Raw genomic sequence first — 20,862 nt, 5'->3', positions numbered from 1 at the left:
AGCAAAAAGCAGATAGAAGTGCTGGTAATGAGATCGCACTGATGTTGGTGGAAGTGTTGAAGGTTAATCTTTTGGATGAAGTGAATGGTGGGGTAGAAAGTGAGGACCCAAGAGATTCTGACCCAATGTTTCTGACTGCTTCTGCCCCACCGAACTTGTATCCTCATTCCTCAAAACAACCTTATACTCCTTTGTCCAGCCCCTTCCCACCTACATCAGGGACACCATTCATGCTCTCTATCTCTTCGAAGAATTCTGATTCTCCGACCCTCCCCCCCCCCCCCCCCATCCACTGCCTTACCTTAATCATTGATTTGCAATCTATTTACACACTCATTCTCCATCAGTAAGGTCTCAGGGCCATCTGCTTCTTTCTTGGAGAGCCTTTCAGTCACATTTAACACTCTCCTTCACTTGGCAGAACATATCCTCACCTTGAGCCACTTCTCTTTTGACTCCCCCATTTCCTCCAGATCCAGGGAGAAGGCATGTGTTATGCCTTTGTTAGGGACGTGGAATAGTCTCTGATGCAATAGTCTTTGATGCAAAAGTTACTGATTATGACATACCTTGTGCAATATACTGCAACATTGGGACATTGGAAATGTGAGCATTTTTATGAGGCATCTGGGACTCTCTGTAATTAAAACAAATTTAATTTGACTCTCTGAATATTGATATGGTACTCTTTCTAAGAAAGAAGGTTAATTTTTGGAGTTTGAGCAAATTACCTAAAGTTGCTTTAAGATGCCACATGTATGGGTGTTCACAATTAATCATCTTGATTTAGTTAAAATTGGGAAGAGTGAATGATGGTTAATTGTATCCAGTAGTGTGTGTGTGTGAGTGAGAGTGAGTGTGAGAGAGATTAGTTCCACAGTGTTACAGTCGGCAACAGCAGCTGGGACTGGAACAGGACAAGCTGGTAAGCTTGTGGAAAACCCCATTTGGAAGGCAAGTTGCGAGTTCTTAATATAGCCTAGTAAAAGCCCTGTGGTTCATGCAAGAGGAGAGGACTGGCTGTCTAATGTTTCACTTGGAATAAGGGAAACAAGAAGGAACTCTGTGGTGACCTGAAAGAAAGAGGTTATCATCTGGAGAACCCTGAGGGGGCAAGTTTCGTCAGCAAGACAATGAAGTGGTAGGGTGTCCAACATACAACAAATCTCTCTCTGAAAATCAACAAGAACCTTCCTGAGCGGTAACCATTTACCTTTCAAGCACCAAAGCCTGGTGAACTTTATAAATATTAAATTCTGTGCACAGTATAAGAATTGCCTGCAACCAGTAAACTTGGAGAAATGAGAAGGGAGATTGGACTGTGAATCAAAGAACTTTTCTGAACTTAAATACACATTGCATACACGTGGGCTTAGAATTAGAAGGGGGTTGTTAGGTTAGTTAAGTCAATAGTGATAAGGTAAAATTTGATTCTGTTTTCATGTTTAAAGATAATGAAAAGCAACTTTTGTTTAAGAAAGCATTTGTCTTGGTGAATTTCTATTGCTGCTGGGTTTTGAGGTCCTCTGGGCTCGTAACACAGGACACCTCTAAACTTACTGTTTTCATCTTTAGTATCAGCTGGAGAATAGCCAACTCGATAAACAGGCTGCCTTTCTTTTGTTTTTAAACTGATGTGCCAATAACTGATTTTGATAACTTTTCTTTCACGTATGACTTGGTGAAAATAAAAACAGCTAGTAATGTAGCACAGTGAAACAAATAAAATTGTGAGGCATCCCTTCTTTACGGATTCACCCGATATTGCTTCAATGTCGATCTTAAATGAGTTTATAACTGCAGGTTGCTGGGAAAGATTATGAGGTAAATCAATCATATTCCTAAAAGCATCACAACTAGGTGCTGAAAAAATCTTGTTAAAATTATAACAGATGGTCAACAAAGCAAGAATCATTTGCTTTAGCTCAAATGAGACCATTGTGATTTGATTTGGTTCCAAATGAAATACCTTTGGTGCCCTTTGGTGAGCTCGACATTGATTGCACTGTTATCCAAAGATTGATTGGACGAGGGGTGGGTGATATGAATGGAGCATTGACCTGCACAGTACAATTAAAGGAAGAAAATGAAAGCAGTGATATTGCATTGTTTCACCAGAATCAATACAGGCATACTCTTGGAAAATTAAGGCAAGCTGTACCAGACATTACGCCATAATATTTTGATATAAGTCAGTGAGGTTTATCATGTCTCATGTCGAGAGATGGTGAGAAGCAAGCTAATGGCAAAATTCCAATTGGTGTATATATCAAAAATGAAACTTAAACTCCATGTTAACCGGAGATCACATCATTTGAAAAATTTTGCCTTCTTCATTATTGATTAATATGCTAGTTGGTGTCCTATAGCATTTGCCAATGAGCAGAATCACGAAGAACACGGGAACAGGATCGCGAGACCATTCAGCCCCTTTACTACTCCACTATTTGGCATATTTGTGCCTGATCTTTTATGTCAGTGCTACTTAGCTGCAATAACTCAACAATTATTGATTTTCAACGTAAATAAAGATCGGTTCCTGTCTTTCTTGTTTTTTTCCCTCAAATGCCTGAGTCTCCAACATGCTCCTGGGTAAAGAATTCCAAACATTCCCTGCCCTCTAAGTGAAGAAATTTCTTCTCAATCCTGAACTCCTGACTCCTTATTTTTAGAATGGTAATGCCTAGTTCTAGGCATCGCAGCCAGGGAAAACATCATCCCTTTATCGACACCCTCTCGAAGAATCTTGTATCTCTCATCCTCCAAATTCAAGAGTTAGGTCCAGCCCTCTTCATCTCTCTTAATTTAATTTTAAGTTTTCTTTCAATTTAGAGATACTGCACAGCAACAACCCTGTATGTTTTTTTTTTGGACGGTGAGAGGAAATGAGAGCACCCGGAGGAAACCCACGCAGATCATGGGAAGAGGGTGCAAACCTCTTACAGACAGTGCCGGATTTGAACCTGCGATCGCCGTTACTGTAATAACGTTCCGCAAAACGCTAGGCTAACACGCTGCCCCTATCACTTGATACGAAAAATAATCATCATCTTAAAAGTCAATTTGCTGAAGTTTTGCTGCACTTAATTGCTAAGAGATGCAGATACATGGGATCAAACTGAATGTAGGTGAATTTTATAAAATAATAGCATTGGCTAACTTCCCTTGAATATACTCAGTATGTAGTTCCATTGAAGTCAAAGTTGTTGATTATCAGGAGTCACATATACAAGTAACCAATAGCTTATCATTGATTTTCTCTTTGATATTGGCACACAAGATTGCTTTGAGAAAAAGGTATTCTATGTTAGTGCAAAACAGTAATTGTTGGTGAAAATTTCCACAGCTACTTGTAAATCCCTGTCCAGCCCAATAGCAATAAGAGAGCCCAATAGAAATAAATCACTTGTCAAGACAAATGAATAGGAAATGACCTCCTTTCTGTTAATTCCTTTGAGCCTGTTGAGAGGCAGGGGATTATGGAGTAAAACCTCACCTCACACCTTTTATCTGGATTGAACGCCATCGACTACTCTTTTTCTGCCCAACTCAAAGTCTGCAGATACTGTGATGGCAGTAAAAACTCAGCTGGTCTCGCAGCATCCATTGGAGGCAAAGATAAACTTTGAGGAAGGGCTCAGGTCGGAAACGTAGGTCATATACCTTTACCTCTTGTGGATGGTGTGGGAGCGGCTGAGTTCCTGCAGCATCTCTGTGTTTTTAACATAGGGAAGTATAACTAAGATAGTAAACTGTCTGGAATCATTTTTAATGATGGTCAGAAATATCTACTCAGATTTTTTAACTTTACTATCAGAGAAATAAGGTAGAAATTTCAATCTGCTGACCTAAGATATATATACACATTAATTTCCCTTTGCTTTGGTCATGTAGAATAGGGAAAATGTACACAAGTAGGCACATCACTCCATTAGCAAGACCTCCATCTACAAAGAATGGCATAGTGGTGCGCGTACTGGTCAATGGAGTACTTCCTGACTCTTCTATCCTAACAAATGATTTTATTAATCTTTGCAAGTAAGAAGGCTCTAGGCGAACAGCAGTAACAGGATCCGATATCTTCTATTGGGCCCTGATGTAACTTTTGGATAGCATGTACCTGGAAAATGTTAGGGGCATCCTACAATAAAAAAGGGTGGGGGGCATGGGGGTGGGGGGCAGTCACTTGGACCCTGAAAGGGGTTTTCTACTTTAAGACTTGAATTATAAATGACCTCAATGAAGAGGCGGAAGGATGGTTCAGTAAGTTTGCGGATGATTTGAAGGTTGGAGGAGTTGTGGATGGTGTTGAAGGTAGTCGTAGATTACAAAAGGTCACAGACAGGATGCAGAGTTGGGCAGAAAAAGAGTAGTCGATGGCGTTCAATCCAGATAAAAGGTGTGAGGTGAGGCATTTTGGAAGGTCAAGCCAGAAGACTGGCTTGAACAGAGGGACCTTAGAGTCCAAATCCATACATCTCTCAAGTTTGCCACGCAAGTTGATTGATAGTTAAGAAGGCTTATGGGATGCTGGGCTTCATTAATAGGGGGATTAAGATCAAGAATTGAGAGGTCACGTTGCAACTCACAAATCTCTCATGAGATCACACTATTGTGTTCAGTTCTGGTCACCTCATTATAAGAAGGATGTGGGAACTATGGGGAGGTACAGAGGAGATTTACCAAGATGTTACCTAGATTGGAAAATAAGTGATGAAGCAATGTTAGCAGAGCTGGGACATTTTTCTTTGGAGTGAAGAAGGATGAGAGGAGACTTAATGGAGGTCTACAAGGTTATGAGAGGCATAGATAGACTGGACAGCCAGTGTCTTTTTCTCAGGGTAGGAACAGCCAGCACCAGTGGTCTTACATACAAAGTGGAGGGGGGGAAGTTAAGAGGAGACATCAGGGTTAAGGAATGCGTGGCCAGGGGTGGTGATGGAGGCTGAAACATTTAAGACTCTTAGACAGGCACATGGATGAAAGAAAATAGAGGGTTACAAGGTAGGACGGGTTTAGTACTGTGGTCCTCAACCTTTTCCTTTCCACTCACATACCACTTTAAGTAATGCCTATGCCATAGGTACTCTGTGATAAGTAAAGGATCGCTTAAGGTGGGATGCGGATGGGAAAGAAAAGTTTGAAAACCACTGTTTTAATCATACCTAATTGACTCGTTATATGAACTGTTTCATAACTCCAAAGGAAATGGGCCAATGACAATTTTTCTCAAGCCAAATATTTCAGTAACAATTGGGTCTAGAGCAGTGATTCTCAACCTTCCCTTCCCACTCACATCCCACCTTAAGTGATCCCTTATTAATCACAGAGCACCTTTGACATAGGGACTACTTAACGTGGTATGCGAGTGGAAAGAAAAAGGTTGAGAACCACTGGCTTAGTATTTTTTTGTATGAGTCTATTGGTGGGCACGGCATTGAGGGCTGGAGGCCCTGTATTGTGCTGTAATGCTCTATGTTCTATCAATTTGAAAGCTGCACCCCCTCCCCTCCCCACCCACCCACAATTACCAAGCTCCTGCTGCTATTGTTTTTCCTCTAACTGGACCTCCAACCCCATTCACTTCACTCCAGCTACTCCTCTGGCATGGCTTTCTGTGAAGCCATGTAGACTATTGAACAAGAACTGTGCCCCTCTTGTCTTCAGACCAGCCCAGAGCTTAGAGCCAGCGTGTCTTTGATTGATAGCCTTGATTCTGAATTTCAATAGATAATGGGAGTAAAAATGGAAATTTAATGTCAATGTGTTGTAGAAAAGAGAAGTGGGAATTTTTTTCAGGTGACACGAGGTGATGACAATGTATTCCATGCTTTAAACTTTAGCTCGAGATTAATAATAGACCAGGACAAAGCTTATTCAGAAATGTTTGATCTTTTTTATGCCCTGATGTTGCAGCGTAGGACAAGCTGGGGGTAGATGGACTCCTTGACATTCTCTGCTGAGAAGCAGATTTATCGCTCACCTTTCTAGGGAGGAAGTACCTACTTGCAAGAATGGCAGTGAAAGGCAATAGTGGAGAGAAATCAGTTGTTTTCCTGTGGTCTATGAAGAACGTGAGTCATGACTATCCGATATATTACTTTATAATGCCTGAGGACCTCTCACTGAGCTTCCTCAGTCATATTATTGGTTTAAGTAACTCACTGGCACTGAGAATTAAATCTCATAGACTCTTTCGACAGCAAACATCCTTTGTTCTTCCACCTTTCTTTGCTGTTGTCACTACTTCTTTCACTAGAATTTCTGTCAATATCTATTATTTTGTGAACATATTGTCTTTTTATTCAAATAAGTTTACTCTCATAGGTTTTATAGCAAATACCAGTTGGCTGCAGCAAGTAAGACCTTCAGTGCATGTGTACCTTTTCCTCCCATCATCAAATGAAATTCAGATCCAAGACTATCAATCCAGTCGGCAGTTTCTGGGGCTCGTGTCCTAAGCCTAATGTAAGATATTTCCAAGCTGTAATGACAGATGAAAATGCATCAAGGAAACTCAGTACTTGCGTGATCATTGATTCTATTCAGTCACTTAGAAAATGGCCTAGAGTCACTCAAAATATTGGGATGTGTTTTAGATTGAATTTGAAATCAAGATTAACTCCAAGTATTTGAAAATTTGGTTTGCGCCTGTTATAGTGGCTGACTTTGGGACAGAATGGTGTTTAATTTGCTTCTTCTAATTGTGGTCTTGAGGATCGTTTCATGTGAAATAATAAAGGGGGGCCGTGTTGCAGTTTTAAACAGAAACAGCAAAATATTCATGAAATAATAAAAATATTTATCAATTGTTGGCTCCATACAATATGTTGGCTCAACATCTCTCCTTTTATACTTCATTCCTTTTGCAATGAGCAATATTTATTGGAGTTCATTACCTTCACACAAACCTCCTGCATTTCATTGTGAAGTACACCTGGAACCCTGTACAATGGCATGAAAGCACAGAAATGCTGGAGGAACTCAGCAGGTCTCACAGCGTCCATACAAGGTAAAGGTATGTAACCGACATTTTGGGCCTGTGCCTTATTTGCAGGGCAGGAATAGCTAACATCGGAGGACGTATGTACAAAGTGACAGGAGGGAAGTTTAGGGGCGACATCAGGGGTACCTTTTTTAACACAGAGAGTTTTGGGAACTTGGAATGTCTTGCCAGGGATGGTGGGGGAGACTAAAACATTAGGGGCATTTAAGAGACTCTTAAACAGGCTCATGGATGAAAGGAAAATAGAAGATAGGGAGGATTTAGCATTTTTTTAAGGAATATATGGGTTTTAGCCCAACATTGAGGACCAAAGGGCTTGAGCTGTACTGTGGGGTTCAATGTTCTACACCTGCAAAGTTAGCTTCAATACCTTTGATCATCGAACCATTAATGCAAATTTTGTGTTCCCAGCAGAGATCCCCGCAATGAATCTCTCACATACAGGATTGGTCCATGGGCAATAGTTTTCCAGTTACTGATATCATCCAACAAATATTATATGTGACCAATTGCCTTTATCATAAAAGGGTTTAAGTGACAAAAGTTCCAGAACAGAGATTATATGAAAGAAAACAATTCTCTGGATGTTTCTGTGGCTCTATAAACTGTATACAATATCATTATTGATAACGTACATTACTGACTAAAACCAGAATTTGGAATATGAACACGGAAGATTAAACCAAACAATCTCTGCAATCACTTCTTTCAGACCTATCAGTTTCCTTTCCTCGTATTGATGCTTTTAAGTTCATTTCTCCATTTTATCTTTGAGTATTTGCAATTTCTGGGATCCATGAATGTCTTATACCATGAAAACATATGTTAAATATCTGTGTAAAGCCTCTGCCTTTTCCCCCATTACTAATTGTCCCAAATCATCAAGGAAAATGTCCACTGGTGAAGTCGCACTTTGCAGAAAGGAAGATATAGTTCGATGGGTCTCAACTGTTTACTTTCCGCTCACATCCCACTTTAAGTAATCCCTCTGCAATCAGTGCTCTGTGATTAGTAAGGGATTGCTTAAGGTGGGATGTGAGTGGGAAGGGAAAGATGAGAATCATTGCTCTAGACCCAATTGTTACTGAAATATTTGGCTTGAGAAAAATTGTTATTGGCCCATTTCCTTTGGAGTTATGAAACCCTGCACATAACGAGTCAATGAGGGACGATTAAAACAGTGGTTTTCAAACTTTTTCTTTCCACCTACATATCACCTTAAGCAATCCCTTACCAATCACAGAGCACCGATGGCATAGGGATTACTTAAAGTGGGATGTGAGCGGAAAGAAAAAGGTTGAGAACCATTGATATGATTGATGGGGATCAATCATCCCAGACACAGATTATCATTTCAGGAGTTCCCCAGAATATTGTCCCAAACCCAATGATCTTATGGAATTATATGGCATTTCCCTAGAAACACTGGCAGTTTCATATAAAACTCATGGGATTTGCCAAGTGACCATCAGTGTTCAGAGCTGTCACAAAAAAAAAACAAATATGGAAGTCTCAAACCTCTCAACTAGTCCAGGTCCATGATTTCTCAACCACTTCTGGTGTTGCCGTTCAAAGCAATTACCTGCAGAGGCTGGGAAATCCATCTGCTCAGCCAAGTTCGACCTTCCATAGGTTCAGCAAATCCAGAGGAACTGATGAGAGCTAAGCTTTCAGCATTTTTTAAAAATTGTGATTTGAATATATTCAATTGTTCTTCAATATTCTGATAGCTAAAAAAAAAAAATTATAAGGTTGTAACAAAGGTTCTAGCTAATAGATTGGCAAATAATTCATTTGGATCAGGCTCGTTTTATTAAAAATCATTATTCGGCAGATAACATTGTGAAATTCATTTCTTTGATTAATATTTCTTGGGAGGAATCCAGCCTACCGATGGTTATTTCATTGGATGCAGAGAAGGCCTTTAAAAAAGTTGAGTAAAGTTTTTTTATATAAAGTTTTGGAGAAATTTAAATTTGGTTGAATATTTATTGGTTGGATTAAGGCTTTATATCAAAATCCTTTTGCTAGAATTGTGACAAATGGACAGTTATCTTTACCTTTTATGTTGAATAGATCAACTAGACAAGGATGTCCTTTGTCGTCAGCTCTTTTTGCATTAGTTATTGAACATTTGGCTCAGATGAGCAAGATGGTAACCTGATTATTTAAAAATTAATTTGTGTGTGGATGATGTTTGATATACTTAAAAGAACCTCAGAATTCTTTGAAGTGGTTACATGACAGACTGGACCAGTATGGCAAAATATCAGGCTATAAAATTAATTGCCAAAAAAAAATGATATTATGCCATTAGTGGTAATGTATTATTCTCTCTTTAAACATTTTGTTAAATTTAAATGGTCGGATCAAATTAAGTACTCAGGTGTTAAGGTGGATAGTAATTATAGTCGTTTATATGAATTAAATTATTTACTGTTACTTTATAAAATTAAAAATGACTTGAATCGATAGAAAGATTTACTGATTACATTAATGTAAAGAGTTAATTGTATTAAAATAAATATTTTTCCAAGGATTCAGTACCTATTTCAATCTCTTCCTTGTAAGATTCCCTCAATTTTTTTTAAGGATTTGAACTCCATGGTGAGAAAATTTTTATGGAAGGATAAAATGGCTAGGGTATTTTAACAAAAATTAACAGAAATATGAATTAGGAGGTTTACAACTTCTGAATTTTCAAAATTATTATGATGAGGCACAGTTGAAATTTATTAATAGAATGATTTAGAAAAGTCATTGATATGGGCTAATATTGAATTTTCTTAAATTGGTGAGAAGAGGATGGATCAGTTTCTTTAGAGATGGAATTCTAAGTTATTGAGTAATTATATTTGACCTATTTTGAAACATTTTATGATATAAAATAAATGAAGTTATAGGTACTCAAGGGAAGATTTCAGGCAAAACTCCTTTGTATCAAAATAAATTTTTTTCCCTTTACATTTAATAATCAACTTTTGAAGCTATGGGTATTAAATTTGTACAAGATTGTTATGAAGCGTTATTTTCTTTTTAAAGAATGAAAGAGAAATATGATATATCTTCAAATACTCTTTTCTCTTATTATCAAATTAAAGCTTTATTATTGGATAACTTTGGACATACTTTATGGTTACCTAGACGATCTAAGTTTGAAATTTTACTTACAGAGGGTGGTAAGAAGGGATTGATATCTGAGATGTATTCTTTATTGCAGAATATAATGCCTAAATTGGATTTGCATAAATCAAGGTTGAAATGGGAAAAGGATTTTAGAATACTAATTCATCAAGATGATTGGATGTATTTATGTAAGGATAGTCTAACTAAAATTATAAATGTTAGGTATCGGTTAGTTCATTCTAATTTTATTCATCAATTATATTTAACTCTGGAAAAATTAAGGAGATACAATTTAATTTCTTCACTTAAGGAGTTTTTAGAAGTTATTTTGAAAGTGAAATTTTCAATAGATCCTCTTGTGTTTTTGCTGGGCAACATTAAGAGGTCAAGTTTAGAATTAAGATTAAATCGATTTCAAATCACATTTTTGAGATTAGCATTAGCTGTAGCCAGAAAATGTTTAGCAATTACTTGGAAAAATGAGACTGATTTGAATATACAGAGATGGCATATGCAAATGAGGACTTGTATTCCATTGGAGAATGGAATCTATGTGATAATTATTTTTTCTATCATAAAACTTGGAGCCCTTATTTAGATTATACGGGTTTGAATTTTTGAACCACCACCCCCCCCCCCCCCACCCCCCCCACCGCCACCTCCCGGCTGCGCACTGGTGGTGTTTCTCTAATCCATGGTAATTAACTGAGGAATTTTGTTATTATGGTTAATCTACTCTTTTCTTTTCCTTTCTTTCTTGTGGGAGATATGTTAATGGGGGATGGGGTTGGGTGGGTGGGGTGGGGGGCTGTAGGGGATTAGTATGTATTAAATATACTATGTGTGTTTTTTTTCTTGTTTTATCTATTAATTGACCTCACTCCACCATTGAGGTATCAAGAGTATCAAGTTTCTTTGGGTGCACTTGGCAGAGAGTCTCACCCAGTCCCTTAACACCAGCACCATAGCCAAGAAATCTCACCAGCACCTCTACTTCCTGCGAAGACTGAGGAAAATCCATCTCCCACCCTCCATCCTCACTACATTCTACAGAGGATGAATTGAGAGCATCCTGCGCAACTGTATCACTGCCTGGTTTGGAAGCTGTAGCTCCTTGGACTGCAAGATCCTGCAGAGGATAGTGAAGTCAGCAGTAAAGATCACTGGGGGCTCTCAAAGGACATCTACAACACTCAATGCAGGCAAAAGCCGATAAACATTGTGAAGGACTCTACACACCCCTCATGTAAACCATTCTCCCTTCTGCCATCTGGTAGGAGGTACTGTAGCCCTCGGGCACTTATGTCCAGATTGGGCAACAGTTTTATTCCCCCCAAGCCATCAGACTCCTGAATTCCCATAACATACGTGGATAGTGTACCATGGACTGTTACTGTATAAGTTGTAATATTTAATATTTTAATGTGTTTAACTTCTCATTCCAACTTAAATTTACATATTATCTGCTCTGTGGTCCTGGACTTTACTGTACGAGTTTGGTATGAATCATAAATAGAAGTAACTTGATTATTTTCTCATGTTTTTGAGTGGCTTCCATTTTAATTTTAAGGAACCTTTTAATTTTTAGTTGCACATTTAATACCTGTTTTAAATCTTTATGCGCGGCAAAGACATTCCCAAGTTCAAGCTGTTTGAGAGCTGACTCAGCCTCAGGTTGTGGTTTCATTCTTTGAAGTGGTAAAAATATGCTTCCAGAAGTTCTAAAAGCTTTTGAGGCAATGATTTTGCTGAGTGGTTAAGCATTATCTTTGCAGTTATCATAGTTTTATTACCAGAAACCACACATCTGTTGTCTTTTTTATTACATTGGCCTAAAGTTTTGGTTCATTTGCATAGGTTCTGCATAATTTGCAATTGATTAAAAATAATTATAATGTTCAGCACAAATGACATTTAATATCGATTGAGTTTGCTCAATGTCTTTTCTAAAACAAAGAAGAAAATACTCAACTGGACAAACAATAGCTGAGGAGAGAGAAACCGAGTTAGCATTTCAGGGCAAATAAATGTTCATTGTAACTGGAAAAATCTGGAGATTAGACAAATTTTAAGATGCAGACGAAGGGCAGAAAGAATGTGAAAGAAACCTTGCAACATGCTGTAGAGTAGGAGAGACTGAATCGTGAGATGGGTGAAAGAGCAAGGTTATACAGTGATACAGGAATTGGTGAACAATGCATTAGAAGGAGGTATAATTAGGTGAAGAGGAATCGTTAATCCATAATTTACAGATGAATACAACTTTGAATGCAGGAAATATGGAATGAAACTTAGAATTTTAGGTAACCTAAAACTATTGAACTCCATCCACTAGGCTAAAATTTGTTTTGTCTTGAGCTTTAGAGAAGGTCCAAGCATTCAGCTGCATCTTGGCTTAGTTTGGAAGCTTAAATGCCCAGGAATGCTGTGGGCTACAGACAAAAGCAGACACAGCCACATCGATCACTGACCTGTTGAAGACAGCTACATGAAACACTGCCTCACCTAGGCAGCCAGCATCATAAAAGACCCCATTATCGTGGCCATGCTCTCTCCTTTCAAGCAGAATATACAGAAGCTGGAAGTCTAGCACCTCTATGTTCAAGAATAGTTTCTTTCCAACATTTATCAGGCTCTTGAATCTCCCCATATCATCGGAACCATTAATACGAAGCGACGAAAGAGTTGAGCAGCAGCATGAAGAAGAATACTGAAGATGGTGGAGTGTACTGGGAGCTCACGGAGGGAAAGTTGGGGATGGAAGACTGTACCACAGAGATGTGGAGGCATGCTGAGGATGGATGAGTGTACCATGGACTCATGGAAGGAATGTTAGTGATGTAGGGGTGTACTATGGATGAGTGGAGGAACGCTGGAGATGAAGGAATGTACCGTGGACTCACGGAAGGGATGGTTCCTTCTGAATGCTACAGGGGAAGTGGAGCAGAAGATGTATCTGGTGGCAACATATTGAGGGTGATTAAGGTAGAGACTAGTGAAGTGGCAATTGTCAGATTTTACTGTGGATGGGAGGAGAGTGCATGAGAGCAGAAGTACAGGGCCTTTTATTCTGGTTTAGTTAATATTGCACTGAAAGTAGAGACAACACATATTTGGTCACCTCTGTGGGTGGAACTAGTCACTGGGAAATTTTACAATTTTACCAACTTTTCAACCTTCAAGGGGGCATTTAAAAAATTCATCTCATCTTTGCAAAAGATTGGATAATAACAACTTCAAAATATAATTCTTCAGAAAAATGTGTGTGACTTTATACAATGGCACAACTAACACATGTTTATGCATCTTTTATTTTCAGTTGTTTAAAATTGAGGTATCTGCTTTTGGCAGTTGACTTGAAAGTGCTTTTTATGTGATAGAGTATATGGGGGACAACCTACATCCCAGTTGGATTCTCTGAACTCATCTGAGATTCCTGTGGCAACCTGTTCCAGTGTTTTAATGAAGTTAAAACACAAATTGCTGGAGAAACTCAGCAGGTCAAACAGTATCCTTTATGTAGCAAAGGTAAAAATGCATAACCAATGTTACGGGCTTGAGCCCTTCATGAAGGTATGGAAAAATGTCGGCAAGCGTTTGAACAAAAGAGTGGGGGAAGGGATGGTCGCAAAGGCAGGAGGTGATAGGTGGAGCAGAGAGGGAGGGGACAGCAGAGATCAAGGGGAGGAGAGAAGGCTGGGTAAATAGAAAGGGAAGGGAGGGAAGAGAACTGGGAGAAAGAAGGAGAGAAGAGCAGGTTAGCGGAAACCACAAAAGTCGATGTTAATGCCCTGTGGCTGGAGAGTGCCCAGACGGAAAATCAGGTTCCTCCAATTTACGGGTGGTCTTGAGTGCATAAGGTCATGGTCAGACATATTGGTAAGAGAGTGTGACACAGAACTGAAATGGTTGGCAAATGTCTCTGTCACCGGTGTGGAAGGTGCTCAACAAAGCGATGTCCCAGTCTGTGCTCAGTCTCTCCGATGTAGAGAAGGCCACAAAGAGATCATTCCTGTGGATACACAAGTGGAGTGTGGCTTCACTTGAAAGGCTTGTTTGGAACCCTGGACTGTGGTGAGGGAGGAGGTGTGGGCGCAAGTGTGGCACTGCCTGTGGCCGCAGGGGAAAGCTCTGGGATTTGTGGGGAGGGATGTGTACAGGGGCGTCACGGAGGGAGCGGTCCCTACAGAAGGCAGAGAGAGGAGGAAAGGGGAAGATATGTCTAATAGTGGGATCCTGTTGTAAGTGCTGGAAAATCCAGAGGATAATGCGTTGGATGTGGAGCCTAGTGGAGTGGTAGATGAGGACAAGGGAGATTCTGTGTTTGTTGCATCTGGGGGCAGAGTGGGCCAGGGCAGATGAGTGGGAAATGGAGGAGAGGCAAGTGAGGGCTGAGTTGATGGTGGAGAGGAAGCTACATTTGTGGAAGAAGGCAGACATTTCGAAAGATCTTGGGAACAGATGTAGCAGGGACAGAGAAATTGAGAAAAGGTGGTAGAATCCTTGCAGGGGATGGGGGATGAGGAAATGTAGTCGAGGTAGTTGTGGGGGTTAGTGGGTTTGTAATATATGTCGGTGGAAACCTTATCTCCCGCGATGGAGTCAGAGATCCAGGAAGGGGAGAGAGTTGTCGGACCAGGTGAGCTTGAGATAGGGGTAGAAATTGTCGTGAGGTGAATGAAGTTGATGAGCTCATTGCGGCTGCATGAAGCAGCCCTGATGTAGTCATCGATATAGCGGAGGAAGAGCTGAGGGGTCTTGCCTGTGTTGGCTTGCACCATGAATTGCTCCACAAAGCCCTGTTTGTGGGCTTTCTTCAACCACGGTGTCTGCAGACTTTAGTGTTTGACTTCAGGATTTTGATGAAGTTCACCATTTGTCTTGACTGCCATGTGAACAGGGATTATCTTTCCATTGCAGTTAAAATCCCAAGTCGAAGAACCTACATTGATCCAGAAACCTGTGAAGATCCTGTACAAGCAGTGCATCTTTTTGCCAAAGAACTGGACCTTTCCTGCATCAAAATTGAAAGAGTTATTGGAGGAGGTACTAGATATTTAATTACGTTTGGAATATGTGGAGAGGCTGCATGTTTGTGTACAATGGATATGGATCACTGCTCTGGTGGGAGGATATTAGCATTGTGCACTGAGTGGATCATAGAGTAAAGTAACATTATGTGATTATGTGAAATGTGGGTGGAGCCTGAAGCTTTGTACAGATGTGGCATGGAACCCAGATCGACACGATCCTGAGTATCGAGATGTCGATTTGGAAATGTACTCAACAGCTTCAATCTTTTAATACATCGAATCAACAAAGTTGCAGATGCTGTCAAAAATGCTAGAAAAACTCGGTAGGTGAAGCAGCAATTGTGGAAAGGGGAGGAGTCAACACTTTGTGCCCCTTTGTTGAAACAAAGGAAGAGATTTAGGGTTTACAAATTGGATTGTAACATGAGTTTAACCTGCCAGTTTGGGAGGTTATCAACCCGTGTACAGGCCAATTGGTGGGTAGAACTTTTAAAGAACGCACAGGTTGGCAAACCACCTCGGAGGTGGATCGCCGACCTGTGTAGATATACCGTGTAGCTGCTGCTACTCGATTTGTAATCCATAGATGGCTGCCCAGATGGAAGATGACATTAGTACGTGCATGTGCGCATCATCAGTGCCATGTTGGCAGGAGCTTCGAGTATGGAGAGTGAACAGCTCAGGTTAGGTCGCTGTGCTAATCAGCATATGTCTATAAAGTGAATATAGATCAGTTTTAGCGACTTCCAGCGGGGATACGGTGACACGTCACGGCACCCACCTCGCCAAATGGGCGAGATTGTCCTTAAATTGGCCGGTCGCCTTTAAATCGACCAGCCAATTTAGAGCCCAGTGTGTAAGGAGCTGCAGGGGCCCACTACATGGATAGGAAACTCGGGTCCCGGGCAACCTCAGTTGGTAAACCCCTAGAGATGCAGTCGGAGCGTAAATAGTGAAAGATGTGCAGGACCAAATGAATGGCTGTGATAGGATGAGTCATAATGGATCAATAGCTGTAGTTAATCACCCCACTAATCTTCTACGCCTGTGTAATGAGGCATTAATGTTAAGATGTTGGAGCTGTCAGACTTAATATAGAAATTAGCTAAAATGATTAGTGGTTAGTGTAGTGGTTAGCTCACTAAAGCAACTTCAGCAACCATTAGCCCCTTTTAAACTGCAGCACCTGGGTAGTCCTCCTGGGACCCGGCTGCGATTATTGGGGCAAAAGTGCGCACCTTTTAAATTGCAGGGGGATATGCCCACCCATTAAATAGCCAACTCGGTGATTTAAGGGGGATCCCACCCCTGCAGTGACGTGTCACGTACTCACTGAAAGTACTGCCGGATGTTCAGATGCTAGTTGCCCGGTGACGCACGTGGGCAAGTGCTAACGTCACCGGAATAAGCGGGTCGGCCATTTTCCTGTTCAAATCGCCTGTGGTCACAACCTGGGTAAGTTTAACTGGGTTCCCTGACTACCTCTGAGGCAGGTTAGGGACCCAGTTGGATTCCGATGGGGTTGACCAGGTCAGACCCTTTCGAACTGCATCGTGACTGGGGCGCTAACCGGGCAAATTGTCCCCCTTTTAAAATGGCAGCTTGAAAGGGCCTAATGCTGTATAAGGTGTTCATGCACTCTCCCCAGTGAGCAAATCACTGTGCTGTAACCACCCTTCCACCACCACTATGTCCCCCGTTGCCCAAACATTTACTACCCAGCCACAGTCGTGGAATTTGTTATTCCTCCTGGCTCAGCCCTTCGAAAATGAGGGCACATTTCTTTAGCCAGAGGGTGGTGAATCTGTGGAAATTATTGGGACGGAGGCCAAGTCATTGGAGAGAAGGCAGAGAACGAGACTGACAGGAAAAAGGTGAACCAGCCCTGATTCAAATGGTGGAGCAGACTCAAAGGACTGAATGGCCCAATTCTGCTCCCACATCTTGTGGATTCAAGTACTTTGCACTAACAATGTCTCTGAACATGTATGAAAGGCTACTTTTGGAGTTTAGAATTGCAAGCTCCATATTGTCTTTGTAGACATGTTTGTAACTGCATTCAATAGTTGGCAATGATTATTCTGTAAATTGCAAGGATTTAAACAGACAAAATTAATGTAATAGTAGATAGTCACTGTGAAAATGGGCTGGGGATTATTGTTATTTGCTTTTGTTGGAAAGCTCACTCGATGTATACCAATTACCACTGAGGGCCAGGCAATGTGCCACAGATGGAGAGAACCCCACTTAGCACTGAAACTCACACAAAATACCACTACTCTCCTTGTTGTGAATATTTCTGTAAATAAGTACAGTTCGTTTGTAGTTCTGATACTTTTTAATTTTAACCCCGTCTTGTTTTCCTTGATGACTTTAATCAGAACTCTAGCTGCGCACTTAAAATGGGGCTGAAAAACACCAGTGTGATTTCAAAATGAGTTAAGAAAGGACACATTCACCGGTTATTAGTTCCAATCTCATCCTTGTCTCATTTTATTTGTGTGCTTTGAGCAGGAAGAGAGGCACACCACTGAGATAGAGTGATTAAATATTTCTCTCCTCCAGAACAACGTGATTTGATAGTTTGCTTCCTTCATTAAAAATCAAGGTAGCCACCTCTTCCCTCCTAATTCATTGCAATTAGCTCCTGAGTTCAGGCAACAAAACCAGACAAAATCCCCTTTCGCCAACCTCAAAAATGTAGAGTAAGATCCAATCAACCTCTCTCCTTCCTCCACAAATAAACATGAAATTCTCTGGCAATTTTCTTTTTCACAATTCATGTTTCACTGGGCAATTAATACCCCTCTCTCAATTTCCCTGCCCCTGAGTATATAATGGGAACGGTCTTCTTGAGTCACTATTGTCCTTCCGTTGGGTAGAGAGTTCAGGGATTTAGATTCAACAATAATGAGGGAATATATTTTCAGGTAAAGACGGTTTGTAACTTGGAGGAGAATATCCTGTTGGTGATGTTTCCATGCGTCTTCTTAGTTATTCAAAGGTTTCAGATATAGGAGGTGCTTTTGGAATAGCCTTGGTAATCAAATGCAAGGGTCATGGTATACGCCATGGACACAGTGAGCTGGTAGTAGAAGGAAATAATGTTTAGGATGGAGCGACTGCAAATCAAGAAGCCACTTTATTCTGGAGATGCTGGTAAAAAAACATGCATACTCCCCACACACCCACAATGTTAGTTCATGCTAACTCCTCCTTTCACACACCAAGAACAAGGTAAAACATTTATGTTTTTTACATAGAAATAATGTTATTTTTCCATCGTCAATTTTCACATTTATCTCCTGGAGGGGATGTTCACACAGAACAATCTGTGTACAGTTACTGTCGCGTGTTTAGACTAAGTACCTGATGTGCGGTACTGATATTGGCTGGACGTGGGTCGACTTCGCCCATTAGCCCATTGCTGTGGACTGCCTGCAGTTCAGTTTGGACTGCAGCCAGTCAGCAATAATATCTAGAGCTGCAGCAGGGAATTGGAATGAGCCACTTATTTCTGCTCTGATCTTTTTACACAGTCTGCGTTCCGGGAATTTGGGAATAATTTCCCAGAACCCAGAAGCTGTGTGTAAAAAACATAATTGTTGCAGCCCACCCCCCATCCCCCCCACGACACAAAATAAGGAGATGGATGTATAATGGTAACTGTGTTTGTTGTCCTCTGTAGGAGAATTTGGAGAAGTTTGCAGAGGATGTCTTAAGCTCCCCAGTAAGAGAGAGCTTCCAGTAGCTATTAAAACACTGAAAGTCGGCTGCTCTGAAAAACAGAAGTGCACTTTCCTGACAGAAGCAAGTATAATGGGTCAATTTGACCACTCCAATGTCATCCGTCTCGAGGGAGTTATTACAAGAGGTAGGCATGACTGGGTTTATTTTCCTCATACTAGATACATCTAAAACAAAATCTTTCAATATTTTAAATATCTTTGTTTTCTTTTGTATATTTAGCATATGGAAATATGATATGAATAGTTAACTATATTTTTCTGTGATCCCCAAAATGTTTTCTCGTCTGTGGTCTCAGCCTTCACTCTTCTGTTTTCCCCAGCTGCACCCTTGAAAAGTGCTGGGTTCTGTTCCAATAATGATTACATCTTAAAAGTGCTGCCTTGGATATAAAGCACAGTAGAGGTTCCTTAAAGGAATAAACAAATGCATTTTTTTCTCTCTACCCAACTTGGTCCACATCTAATGTGAAATGTTAATTTATCCAGCTCTCAGGGGCACCGACCGGGTGCTTGGCTGTTGAAAAATTATGTGTTTAATGGCTCCAGACACTGACCTCTATCTGTGATTCCTGTGAGTGAATGGCAAGATAGAGGTTCTGTATCTCCATGGGGCAATCCAGTTTGAATTCGAAACTGAGGGAGGGCAGTTTAATGCTTGTAAATGTTCAATTGTGGAGCAATACAATACAACACCTGGTGCAATTAGAATAACAGCAAGGAATTCCCCATGACTACAAGAAAATGTCAATCAGTTGGTTAAATTGAATAGCACCAAGCATACCCATATTAAATGTGGTTAAATTCTCCTCAGCAGGAGAACAAGGTCAAATTAATGAGGCATTGACATACCCCCTTCTTTCCCCTACCCTCTCTATTGGAAAAGAAATGCAGTTTCTTTTATATGTGCCTTTCTCTTGCTATAATCTATTAATTTTAAATAACTGTTTTAGCTTTGTCTAATTATTTTACTCCTCTTATTGAAATCCCTGCACATGTTCACAAAACATTTTGGACCTCAAGGTTTTTCTCTCTCTGTCCGATCATCTTCTTCAACCTTCTTTACATGAGTTTGCTTTTCATGAACGGCACAGATTGGGTATCGAACGTTTCAAAGATCTTTTTTTATTGATATCAGTTTTGCGTCATTTGAACAACTTTCTGAAAAGTTCAGTTTACCAAATACTCATTTTTTCCAGATATTTGTAAATCAGGCATTTCCTTCCATCTCAGATACCTGATTTCCCTGGGGCATCTGATGCAAACATTGATGTATTTTTTAGTTTACAACTTCTCGCAAAGGTTTAATATCTATTATCCATGTTAAATTGGTGGGTTTGAGACATGTGCCTCTTAGTTAAAATTAAAAATGGCTGGGAACAAGATTTAAACCTTCAATTATCAGATGAGGTTTGGGTTTCAATTTTAAAGTAGGTTAATATTACATCTCTATGTGCCTGTCACTGGCTGTTACAATTTAAAGTTGTACATAGGGCCCACATATTAAAGTTAAATTATCTCGTATCTATTCCCATGTAAATTCTTGTTGTGATAAATGTAAGAGAGGAGAGGGTTCTTTAATCCATATCTTCTGGACGTGTCCTGGCCTTGAAAAATACTGGAGGGAAGAGTTTCAAACTTTATCCTTAATCCTTAACTTAAATCTAGAACCTAATCCTTTGGTTGCTCTTTTCAGTATAACTGGAGAGGATGATGTCCTTTTAACTCCAGTCAACTGCCGTACTCTGTCTTTCGCCTCTCTTTTGGCCAGACGTGCGATGGAAGGATTATGCCCCACCCACCCATGCTCCGTGGCTGAGGGACATGATGTCCTGCTTAAGTTTAGAAAAGATTTGTTACTCAATTAATAACTCAAATATAAGCTTTCAAATGTTGTGGGGACCATCCCTGAATTATTTCCACCACCTCTAGGCATAATATAAATCCTGAA

At 40.3% G+C, this 20,862-nt stretch overlaps 1 protein-coding gene across 1 annotated transcript in view; it reads left to right on the top strand.

Annotated features, from left to right (window-relative positions):
• LOC138741573 (ephrin type-A receptor 7-like) overlaps positions 1-20,862 on the top strand; it is a 434,573-nt gene that overhangs the window by 386,577 nt on the left and 27,134 nt on the right. The window contains exons 9-10 of the mRNA XM_069895829.1: positions 15,053-15,178; positions 18,854-19,039. Of these exons, the coding sequence (XP_069751930.1) occupies positions 15,053-15,178; positions 18,854-19,039 (312 nt within the window). The remainder of the gene's footprint in view (positions 1-15,052; positions 15,179-18,853; positions 19,040-20,862) is intronic.

The sequence above is a fragment of the Narcine bancroftii genome, chromosome 8 (genome assembly GCF_036971445.1).
Source record: "Narcine bancroftii isolate sNarBan1 chromosome 8, sNarBan1.hap1, whole genome shotgun sequence".
NCBI classification, from domain to species: domain Eukaryota; kingdom Metazoa; phylum Chordata; class Chondrichthyes; order Torpediniformes; family Narcinidae; genus Narcine; species Narcine bancroftii.
Note: the sequence above shows the minus strand (reverse complement) of the source record. Positions and strands in the feature narration are given on the sequence as shown.